The sequence below is a fragment of the Mandrillus leucophaeus genome, unplaced genomic scaffold (assembly GCF_000951045.1).
Source record: "Mandrillus leucophaeus isolate KB7577 unplaced genomic scaffold, Mleu.le_1.0 Scaffold573, whole genome shotgun sequence".
Lineage (NCBI taxonomy): Eukaryota > Metazoa > Chordata > Mammalia > Primates > Cercopithecidae > Mandrillus > Mandrillus leucophaeus.
In genome coordinates, this window is record NW_012106175.1 from 2,009,477 (window position 1) to 2,022,056 (window position 12,580).

Genomic DNA, 12,580 nt, shown 5'->3' on the forward strand with positions numbered 1-12,580 from the left:
CCTTTTCTCAGGCTCTAGATCCAGAAGAAAATATTATAATAACAGTATGTCATCCCTTGTCAAATTCTAAGGCTTTTACTCCTCAGGCGCTCAGCCTCCTTGGGTTTCTAACAACCTCATCACCAAATGCCAACAAAGCAGTCCATGTCTAATGCATGGGTGGGGCTCACACTGGCCAACAGGAGCCCTTTGTGACAACAGAAAGAGGCTGGCTGGCTGGCTGCCCAGGTGGGCACCCCTAGTCAAGGAAGAAGGATGTTTCTCAGGCAAGATTTATGAGCTCTGCATTCTGTTAAGAGAACCTGAGGTAGTAAGTGGCAATTGGGCTGCCATGATTTTTTTAATGTAATTTTTTAAAATTATAATTTCTTATCCTCATTTGAAAATAATTTTAAAAAATAAACTCAATAAAAATTTCCTGTAGTTCAATGAATGCAGTGTTGTCAATATTACATTGTTTTTTCCTTTCAATGCATAGTCATTTGAACATTATGTTCTTTTTCCACTAAACCTTATGTCATATTTATTCCCCCACATCATAAAACCTCACTGACCCCCTCAGTGGCTGCATAACGTCCCCTTCTATAGGTGTATCCAAATGTGCTTGACTGTGTCCTTGTAGTTAGATAGGGCCATGTGATTATCACATGTCAGCATGCTTCTGTTGTTCTTTTTAATGCAATGGCAATTAGTACAAAAGTCTTTGAATTTTGGTTACCCTTCTCTGGAGTCTATTTACTGGGCCAAAGTCTGGTCATTTTGAAAACTGAGATACATTCTGCCAAGCATCTTGCTAACCATTCGTGACAGTGTACTCTCCTAGCCCTGTCAGAGAGCCACCTCTCCCACCTTCACACATGGGGAATTGGGGGTCTCAGTGTGTTCAACAGACTCTGGAGATTTAGACTGTATTTCCTGTAGAAGTGAGAACTTGATTTCAGCTTGAGACTCTTGTTCAGTGAAATGGAAAATTCTGCACTCTAGTACCACCTAGGAAAATGGTCCTTTCATTTAAAAAAAAAAAAGTTTTGAAGCTGTGTGCAATTGATAGCTTAAAAAGAGATTTACATAACTAGAATATGAAAAAGTATACATAAGCCATCTTTTCAAAAAAATTGAAAAATATGGGCATGGAAACTGTACCCTTCAATTGTGAATGTTTTTCAAAGCCATAAAAGTAAAGATTCTTAAAGAACCACTGCTCCATCTTTACACTAATAATACATTTGTCAAGAGATTAAAAAAATTGCCTGGCAGATGCTCATGTTTATTGTACATAAGAGAGAAGCATTTCTGTACATCCAAGAGAAGGTGCCCTGGTTGACTGAGTTCATTGATCTTGGAAGGATTGTCTTTCAGAAGGGCTGCTTTGAAGTGCCTGGTTTCTGTACCTTTCCAGCATCGGTTCTGCTGGATGTGTTTCTGTTTGGGAACTGAGAAGGATGTGAGCTGAGGGTCTTTAGGGTTGAAGGGACTGGGAGAAAGCTGCAGCTGAGCCTGGGGTGGGTCCAGGCTTCTGAACACCACATAGTTCACTTCAACTTTGGCTGCTGACCCACGGCGCCCCCAGAGAGCCAGGGTAAAAGGAAAGGAGGGCTTGGCATAGGCTCTAAAGAGGTGGTGCCCAACACTAGCAAGATTGGAGACTTGGTGGGTAATGGAGGCTCTCCTGCCGGCATGAGGGAACCACACAGGATAGGGTGGTTTCCTCTCACAGCATGGGGAAGGCCGAAGGCTGCCAGGAATGGAATGTGGTGTCTCAGAGGCCTGAGCCAGCCATCTCTCCAATGCAGTCTGCTCAGCAAGCTGTCTTTACACGTTGTCCTTAACTAGTGGCACCAGTTCTCCTGGCTGGCAGGTGAGAGGCCAGGGAGGAGGGCCTGACATAAGCCTGGGCTTCAGCAAGGAGCTGCCTGCAGTTTCCCAGTTGCTACCAGAATAAGGCCCCAAAGTCTCTGCCAATGTGCATGACTTTGAGGTCTGCCAGATAGATGAGAAGCTTTTCTTAGGTCAGAGTTAGTCATCACAGTGTTGATTTGGGGCCAAATTATATCTCCTCTGTCATCAGGAAACTGGAAAGAACTTCATGAGCAAGACAGAATTTGAGAACAGATTTCTAGTTCTTTCATTTGACATTTATTGAGAATGTCTAGGGGACTAAAAAGGTTAAAAATGTATGGAACAATTGAAGTCAGTTTTAAGTGCAGTTTCAGCATTCACATTTGTCCACAGACATTTCAATTCAGGTGGTTGGGGGGTGTGCACACATACACAGCACACACGTGCACATGCAAACACACATGTACATACACACACAGCAGCCATATCTCGAATCCTTTCCATTTTAATGCCTAGCGGCCTATCCTTTGGCAGCTGGTTGGGCTAAGCAGATGATTGATAAGTAAGGTGTACCATCCTATGTGGGAACTGGAGTGTGCATGTCTATATGTCTGGATGTGTATCTGTGTGTATGTGTGTCCTGATTTTCATGCATCTGATTGCTCACTCATTTCATAGATATTTGTTAGGCACCTTTTATGTGCCAGGCATTGAATAGTGATGTACAAGTCATGCCCCTGAGTGGGAACGGGACATAAAGGAATAAGTAAATTCTCAGGGAGAGGCTGGGGTGGAGATTGGGGAGACTCATCAAGGTGAGGCCAGTACCAATAAGGGCTCCTTTACAAAGTCACCTGTGAGGTGGGACCTGGATGAAGAGAAGTACCAGTCCTAGGAAGGGCAGGGACTGAGTACACAGGCAGAGGAACAGCAACAGTCACAGCCTTGAGGCTTCACTGAGGATATAGCACAGAGATATGGATCCTTGCCCCGCTTTCCTTTTGTAGTTAATTCTCTCTTCTTAGTAGGAATTAAAAAGTAATAAAATACTCTTGTGAAAATAAAACATAGTAAATGGAAACGGGTCAGTAATAAAGGAAAAGAGAGGATTCCTTATATTTGTAATTGAGTGCAGAGAATTCCTGTTTTGTTTCTTTTTAAATGGTGCCTGTGTGTAAGCATTTTTAACTAGAGAAGAAAAGCCACATAATTTAATGCTCAAAAATGTGTGTGCCTATTATGTGTCAGACACAGGGATAAGTGGTTTGCATTTATTATCTCATAGAAACCCTATATACAACTCTAAAATTGGTCATGATATCATGAATGTTTGCATGAGTAAACATAAAGGGAAAATATGGCTTGCTCACAGTACACAATACCAAGTGGCAGAGCTGGAATTCACACCCGGGTCTGACTCCAAAGCCTTGATTCCTAGCAGTTATGCTCTGTGGACTCCTTTGGGGGCAATTAATTAATGTCCCCATTCGACAGAAGAAGAAAGTGAGGATCAGAAAGGTTAAAGAATATGCCCAAGGTTGCTCAGCTGGTAAGGCAGGACCAGCTGCATAATTTGTGGGTCCCAGTATAAAATGGAAACAAGGGGCCCCTTGTTTAAAAATTATTAAGAAAGTTAAGACAGCCACAGCAGAGCGTTCAAGCAAGATGGGGCCCTTCTGAGCATGAAACTGGTTGTAGAGCCAGGGTTGAAGTTCCGGTCTCCCTGACTCCTCACCACCCCCGCCTCCTTCCAGCTGAATTTCCAACCTGATAGTTGTAGACCCATAATAGCAATTGATGAAATGTAAAAAGAATATGAATTCCTAAAAGCAAGAAGCAAGACATTCTTTTCTGGTTTTAGTCAGCTTCTGCCACTCCTTTCCACAAAGGCCTTGAAGAGTCTGTTTCTGATGCTCTAAATAACCCACTCCCTGGCCCAGCATCCAAGGTCCTTGTCATCTGGCCCCAAAGTGCCTCACCCCACACCAGGGCCCCATGAAGCCCTCCTGAACCTCACATATGTCTGCACCTTCTGAGGCATGGCAGCTGCTGGGTTGTACACTCAGAAATGGAAGTACTATTCACATCATTTCCATCTGAATGGCACCACTTGAACCTGGAGCTGTACAGACACGAGGCCCTGAAGAAGACACCCTGGAGTTCTCTTCTAGTCTGGCATTCCCCTCATCTGCAATGCTGTATTAACTATGTCTGTTATTTTCTAGTATATATTCTGATGTTTTGACATCTGGGGGCCTTACTGACCCTGGAGGGACTGCTCCTCTTGGGATTGGCTGATTCTCAGAGATCCTAAACATCTCACCCTCTCACTTTTTATATGCACTCCAGCCAATCTGGAGCCCACACCCCCAAACATCCCTTTTCGGGCCTCTCACACCATTCACCTGCCTTAATCACCCCAGGGTCAGGTACCAGACAACTATGCCCAAGAACTGGCTTGAATTATTCAAACTAGCCAATATTAAAATGCTTGCCCTGCCTTACTTGTTTCTTCCCATGGAGGCCACAGTAAAGCCTTGTGCCCACAGTTTCTCACCCTCCTTCTGCCTCCTGGCTGACACTGGTTCTCCTCTGCCCCCTCCCCTGCCTGTGGTGTGGCATGCTCCCTGAATCTGAATCTGTCCGGTTGCAGGGTTAACACTCTTAACTTTTACTAAATAGAATTGAACTAAACTTCAATGAATTGAAGTTAGTTCCCTCTGGTGTGGCCCTGTCAGCGGTGACACCTGCATGGATTGATCGAGGGGTGGCTATCAGGAGTATTCTGCTGTTCTCGAATGAACACCAGAACTAGCCCAGCTGCTGAATGACGACTTTGAAGCAGTCTGGATACTTCATACCCACACTAAACATCCTATGTATGGCTCCTTACTGGTCCTGCAATTAAATCCAAACCTCTTCCCCAGCATTCATCATCTGACCTTCATTTACCTATGCAGCCCATCTCTGCTTCCTGACCTGCCCCCAATTCAGATGCACTGGATGGTCAATGGAGATGATGGCACTCACTGCTGAGCAAAGGTACCCTCCTAGCTTCTTCCAGTAGGAGAGGAAGACCCTTGGTGCCCAAATCAAAGCCACCCATCCCTTAGAGAAAGTCCTAAAAGATGGCAGATAGTGATTGCTTGCAGATCTGGCTGCAGTGTCAGCTGCCTGAACAGTTCCTGTTCTGGGGTACCCCATTCCCATCCCTCTCACTCCCCAGAATCCCAATATCCAGCCACTCACTTTGTGTGAACCCAGCAATTTCCTAGAAATCCTGATGCATCTCCAGCCATTGGAAGCTGAGACCAGGAAGAACCAGTGGCTCCTGTGCGTGCACATTTAAGGAAGGAAGCATGTCTTTGCCACACCTGCCTCTTTCCCTTTTATTCTTCTGCATCGTTTTTGACCACAGAATTGGGACAATGGACTGAACGTCTTAGATTACAAGAGCCCCAAAGCCTATGCTTTCCAGAAATCTCTTAGATTAGCTTTATTCCCTCTCGAGGCATCTAATATAAAACTTCCAAGTGGTTAATGTTCTCCTGATAAGAAAACATAAGATACCCAAATGTAGAGGTAGTTATAATAAAATCATCATCTTTCTAAATTCTTAATCCACAAAGAAGGAGTTTAAATCCCAATAGCTTTTTCAGGAATACTTACAGGGTAATTTAGGCCCAATTATTAAAACAGTGGGCAGGCTGCTCCCTTTCTCTTCACTTAAGAAAAAAATTGAACCACAATTCATGAAGTAGTCTCTAGGCCCTTTATAAACTAAAAAGATTTTGTGTCCAAGCAGGACAGTTCAGAGAAGTTTGAGACACTCATGAACCCCAATGGGTGGGATATTTCCATACTGAGCCTTCGTGGGAAGGTCTCTGTGTTAGGCCCTTAGCCTGGCATATCTCGTGCTACCATAAACCCAGGAGGGGATATAATTTTCCCCAATCTGCAGATGAATCAACGGAGGCTATAAGATGATGGCAGCTTTGTTAGATTCACATGACTCACATTTGGCAGAGCTGAGATTCAAGCCTGGATTTCTGCAGTCTTCAGTGTCAAAGCAAACCTCCAGCCCCATAAGCTACCGTCAAGGTCAGACACTGATAAAACTGACAATACTTCTTGATCTTTTGCCAACATTGGGATTATCACTGTTTTGTTTTTAAATATTAGCATAAATTGAATGTCAAACATGAATCTGTAAAAATTATAGTTGTCTCAGTTCTGGCAAATCCTCAGAATAATGGAGGAGCTTTTGTAAAAACAGCCATGTGGCCTGTAATCCCAGCACTTTGGAAGGCCGATGTGGGTGGATCACCTAAGGTCAGAAGTTCAAGACCAGCCTAGCCAACATGGTGAAATCCCGTCTCTCCTAAAAATACAAAAATTGGCCAGGTGCGGTGGCGGGTGCCTATAATCCCAGGTACTAGGGAGGCTGAGGCAGGAGAATTGCTTGAACCCAGGAGACGGAGGTTGCAGTGGGCTGAGATAGCACCATTGCACTCCAGCCTGGGTGACAAGAGCAAAATTCTGTCTCAAAAAAAAAAAAAAGAAAGCTATGTGGCCTTGGGCAAGTCACACCAATTCTTAGCCATGGTTTTATCGTTTGTGCAATTAAGGTAACACTCCCCCACTGGGTCCCTGAAAGGATTAAGTGAAAGGATAGATGTAAAAGTGCTTGGCACCTTGTCGATGCTTAGTCCTTGATTTCCTCTTATTTCTTGCAATAACTGTTATTGAATAAACGTTAATTTACCAATAATATATCTATTGGACGTAGTCCTTATGTTTGGTGCTGAAATGACTCTGCATGTAATCCCCCCAAAATCCGAGGTGGTAGATACAAACTTTATAGAAGATGAAACTGAGGCTCACAGAGCGTAAGTGATTTGCCCAAAGTTACACAGTAAGTGGTAAGCGTGGGATTTAAACTCAGGTTTGCAGAATTAAACATTCACACTTTTAAGAACCATGCTATCCTACCCTCCAGGAGATGAGGAGGGACAGACACATCAAGTGGTAAAGGCTGAACTTGATGACTTGCCTTTTGCTCTCTTAACCCCACCCTAACTCCTTCTTGGAAAATGGAAGATGTTTCTATGAGCGTCTCACTCTCTCAAGGACACTGTACTCAGAAAGCTCCACTGATTTCTTTTACTATATGGTTGCAATTTTGCCTGCTCCTCATAAACCCTCAAAAACAAGCCTCTTGAGGCCACCAAAGCAACTGGCAATTGTGATGTTCCTAAAACTCTTTTATACCTGATTTCTCCCTGGTGGTCAGAGAGGGCCCTGCCCTCCCAGCTAGGGGGTGAGCGAGAGGATGAAGACCCTACAGGATTGTGCTTCCTGGCTTTTCCCTTCACGATTTACTTGCTTGTTTATTTGAACTCCTTTTCAAAAGATTTGAGGTGGAATTTCTCATCATGGATAACCACCAAAATATCTAGATGAGAAAGAGATGCCTGCAGCCTCTGCCGAATAATGGAAATCAATGAGTTGGGTGTCTTGGGTTTCTCCAGAGAAGAGGCTTCCAGAGACCATGACCAGAGGGGAGGTATTGTGAGAGGGATAATGGAAATCAATGAGTTGGGTGTCTTGGGTTTCTCCAGAGAAGAGGCTTCCAGAGACCATGACCAGAGGGGAGGTATTGTGAGAGGGCTCTCCTGAACTAGCAGAAACAGGAGAACCTCAAGACTGGTGCTGCAGGGTGCACACCAAGCTCCTGCTTCCAGCACAAAACTGCTTTCTCCATTTTCAATGTACAGAAAGGGAGTTTATGGAGGGTTTGGGGAGAGAGGAGAGAGAGATGGTTCTATGTAGAGAAGGGATAGATGGTTCAGCAGGAGTGAAGATACAGGCAGGTGGGGTCAGTACCAGAGAAGCTGCAAACAAGCCATGGATTCTGTCTGCAGCTCAAGAAGTGCCACCAAGGCAGCAATCAAAGTTAGATGTCTGGGGCTGCCCAGATCCGCCCAGCAAATGTTTCCTATCAAAAGATAGCCTGTAGGATTCTATCACAGTTTCTACCACTAGTGAGCATCTACTCTGTGCCAGGCACTGACTAGCAATGATGGGGCCTCAGAGGCACCGTGAAGCTTGGAGTCTAATTCTACCGTCTAAGGTTGAAAATACTGCAGAAGCATGGAGGAGAGAGGGCATTGACCTAGACTGGAGAAATCCCAGAAGGCCACATGGAGGAGGTAGCGAGAGGGATGGTGATAGAAAGGGAGACTCAAGTAGAAGAAATAGCACAATCAAATACACAGTGGCACGAAACATTTTGTACCTAGGACACTACACGGTTGGCCGTGTGTGTGGAGGGCTTCCTATGGCACTATGACTTTAGATCCACCAGACAAAAAGCCACCTTTTGCTCCAGTGGTTTGTCCTTAAGATTGCACTTGAGGCTTTTGGAGCATGGGCTGCAGCAACTTCATGATCTCATCCTCTGGGAGGGGATGGGCTAATCCAGATACAGCTCCTAAAGACTATGAGGAAAATAACATAGAATTGGGGATATTCTCCTTTACAATTAGTTACTCTCATCCAAACATCCTCTTATTGTAAGTACCCTAGGGATGAATCTCACAACCATAATGTGCACTCTCTTCTTGTGAGACACTCTGAGAAAACCCCGTAAAAGGCAGCTGGTGACCGTGGGGGCTCAGAGCTAAAGTCAGATTGCAAAGGTACCTGAAATGTGTCAAAGTTGTGATGCATGGGGGCAGATTGTCTTCTTCCTTGCCAGGGAACAACATTGATCAGTCTCTACTGCCTGCAATGCACACATTTTCACACTCAGTCCCTACCTCAATACTGTAAGCTCAGTGCTGTGGTTCCCATTTTCTTGATGAGATGCCTGAGGCTTGGAGACCTTCAGTAACCTGCGCGAGAACTTCCTGACCTTACAAAGACAAGCCAAGATTGTTGCTGCATCTGCTTCACACGTGCTTCCCTGAGGCTTCCTCCAATGCATTTGTCCTTGATATTCAGGCCTCAGCTCAGAGGTTAACTCTCAAGCTAAAGGAGCCCCTCACTATCACTGGCTTTTCCTTTCATAGCACTTACTCCTCTCTGTTAGAGCAGCACAGGCTTATTCATCACCTGCCTCCCTCCCTAGGCTCCTGACTTGTTCACTGCTATACCCTTTGTACTCCAAGCAGAGCCTGGCACATAGAAACAAACCCTGAACAAATGGTTGCTCAGTGAACAAAGCCATCTGGCTAGCCCCAAAGCCCAGCCTCTTCCAAGATACTGGTATCACATGGTGGTGCCAGTGGCCCACTGGGAACTGAGGAGTCTTCTGGTAACCGCAGCCTGATACCGAGTCCCACAATGAAGGACTTTCTGAGTTTCCCATGGGTGAGGTCAGGCAACTTTATAGATTTTTATTTCTACTTCAGCAAAAGGATATCATCTAGCAATGTTGTATGTGACAAACATTTGGGATTAGTAAACTAATAGCACCCATAACTCACATTGCTTGATGACTCAGAATCACTCTTCTGCACATAAATCTGGCTGAGGATGGCTGCACAGCCATCTCAGACATGTGTCCTCGCAGAGCATGGGATGCCCGCTGTGGCAGGCAAACACACGTCATCATCAGTCACTGGGAGCCTGCCTTGAGTCCACTCTGACTTTCAGGTGCTGCTGTTATTATATCAGTCAATTCCTGTGTACACTCACTTGTAGAGTTTGTATGTGTTTGTATTGCTCTGTTCTTGCATGGTGTCATTTTAATTGTGATTTTGTTCCTCTCTAATGCTTTATCATCTCCACATTATTGTTTCACTAAAAAGCAGTGACAAGACCATGAGACCTACTTCAATGACTCACAGTTCTGAGTGTCTGAGAATCCTTTCACCGTACCTTGTGACCTCATGAGATGCCTGAACAACCATGCTTTCTTTTGTTTTATAACAAGGCACGTGAGGCAAAGTTGAAAAATGGGGCGAGAGGCACAACACTCAAAAATATCATCAGTGGCACATTAAAAAAAAGGAGAAAGAGAAAACATTAGCACAATATTACACAAATACTACCATAATTATGGCATCTTACCTCGAGGAGATCTGACGTTTGCCTGTGAAATGAATGTAAGAAGGGTTGCCTCCCCCAGGTACTGAAATAATCTGTACCACAAGCCCCCATGACACAAATTTACCTATATAACAAACCTGCACTTATACACCTAAACCTAAAATAAAAGTTAAAAAATGCACTTTGAGATATTAAAGCAAAGGTTGGGGATGGTGGGGGTTGCCTCTGGTGTGTTGTTGTGAAGTCCTTGAAGGAGTATCTGGGAAATGAATGAAAAGTTGTGACTGCAGCCATGGACAGGTGTGGCTCACAACACTGGTGAACTGAGTAGCTGGTATATGTTTGAAGGTGTGACTGTGTGTGTGTGTGCTCATGTGAGTGTGCGTGTGCCTGCGCATGTTTTGTGTGTTCCTACGTGGCTCAGTGCAGCTGGGTGCAGTTTTCTGCATTTGCCTAGTATTTCTCAGGGAAGAAACCTTGCATAAGCAAATGTAAAACTGCCATTATTCTCAGACTGTTCCCTAATATCTAATATATGTGTTGGGGCAAATAATTCATTGGAACAAATTCACACTACTAAAAGAAATGTTCCAGCAGAACTGACTGCACCTGATTCACTTTTCGTCCTTTCCTTGTTTGTTTAGACTGGACCAAAAGGATTGAGTACCAGCCTGGCTCCGGGAGCATGGCCCTGTTCCCCAGCATCCACCTGGAGATGTGCGATGGAGCCGTGTCTTCCCTCCAGATCGTCGCAGAGCTGCAGACTAATTACATTGGGAAGGGTTGTGACCGGGAGACCTACTCTGAGAAATCCCTTCAGAAGTTATGTGGTAGGTTTTTGCCTTTTGGGATTTTTTAAATTAATTGCTTTTAAATGATGTATACCAAAAAAAGCATATCTTATTATCTTAGGGAAGAATCAGCCCTCCCTTCCTGCACCAATATGTGTAACTCCTGGATGGATTTTAAGTTTACTTGTGGCAGACGGGTTGGAAGGCCCAGCTTTTGGCACTAGACTCCTGACTCAGATTCCGTTTACTAGTTATGTGACTTTGGGCAAGTGACATGGAAAGGCAAAGCCTTTGCTCTTCTTTGGTAAAACAGGGATTAAATGGCACAATACTTTCAAGAGTACCTAGGGCAGGGCCCAAAGAAACACGAGTTCCTTTCTGCCCCACTGGTTTAGAAGAAGCTACCAGACCAGACCCAGTACGAAGAGTTAGTAGTGTCAGTCACCTGGAAAGAGATTGGTCTCCTCCCCAAAGCGCCGGCTATATAACTTGTGGGGCCCAATGCAAATGAAAATTTGGGGCTCTTTTTCAAAAATTAACAAGAGCTTTAAAACAGAGACAGCAAAGCATTAAACCAAGGATACACAACTAAGCATTGTACCCTATGTGACTACTCAGGTTGTTATTGACAAAGCTGCTCTTGCCAAGGATGGGGTCTTTCCGTACTCAGTATCACAAAGCCAATACACAAAACCAAAAGTGAACGTCAAGCAGTGCAGGCTTTATTCAGTGGCCGTGGAAATGAGAAGCAGGAGCATGGCTCACCATCAACTTCTCAACAAGTGAGGGTGAGGGGCTTAAGAGACAGGATTTCTCTAATGAAGGACTTGACATGAAAAGCAAAGGAAAGAATATTCATGTCTTTTCCAGAAATGGGTGGTGAACCTCCTGGAACCAGTAGTACTGCCTCCCTTTTAGTCCTTTTAAGGCTTCTTCCAGTCATTGTCGTGGCAATTGTCATTTGTCATGGTGCTGGAGGGAGTATCATTTAGCATGGAAATAAGATTATCATGAAGTCTGAGGTCTTTTTGAAGTCCTTTGGTCAACTATCTTGGTTCTATGTACCAGTCTCAGCTGGTCTGGTTGCAAAGGGAACTTTTTATCACAGGCATTCTGTGTGTTAAAGATAAGCAAAGTTAGGACAGGGTAGAAATTCAGCTCTGTCATGTAGTCATTGCCCTGGGTAACAAGATCACATGCCCATGAAGCTGAGTCTGGCTGCCCACAGCAGAGAAGAGCTTGGGATGAGGGTGAAGGTGGACAAAGGAAGATACTCACTTGTGACAGACAGAGAGGGCTTGTTGTCATTTGGCTGTGAGATGGCACCCCAAGAAAGGAGGCAGGCCAGGAGTTAGGAAGCAAAACTGATGGAGGGGTGCTCTGAAAGGTGGATATGGAGGAAAGCCAGCTTCACTGGGCACCTGCTGTGCGTGCCCTGCCAGCCTCTTCACATGCATTACTTTATTTAGTTCTCCTGTCTTCACCATGGGGAGGTCACCCATCCCATTTTAGAGATGAAAAATTTGAGGCCCAGAGAGTGAAAATGACCTGTCTAAGGTCACAAGATAGAAAGCAACAGAGCCAGGAATTGCAAGTAAGTCTGTCTGAATGATGGGTGTTTTAGTTCAGTATTCACTAAGGCTATCCATCCAGGCCTCTGGAGCTAGAATGTAAATCTCTCAAGTGAGTCTGTGGAATGAGAAAATGAGCATCTCATAAGGCGAGAAGCACCTCATGTGCTTTGTAACTCAGACTGTTGACATGTTGATGGGCCTCCTTCACTCCTACTCTTGCACATAGTTCATTTCTTCCTTATTCTCTTCCACAATACTCAGGAACTCACACTGGACTCTCCAGCCATGTTTGGGAGCTTAGGAAAGGGCTTACTCTTACAC

General features: G+C 44.6%; 1 protein-coding gene across 1 annotated transcript in view; it reads left to right on the forward strand.

The window, feature by feature from the left end:
• Window positions 1–12,580, forward strand: part of CLSTN2 (calsyntenin 2) — a 679,153-nt gene that overhangs the window by 558,081 nt on the left and 108,492 nt on the right. The window contains exon 10 of the mRNA XM_011998542.1: window positions 10,539–10,724. Coding sequence (XP_011853932.1) covers window positions 10,539–10,724 — 186 coding nt within the window. The remainder of the gene's footprint in view (window positions 1–10,538; window positions 10,725–12,580) is intronic.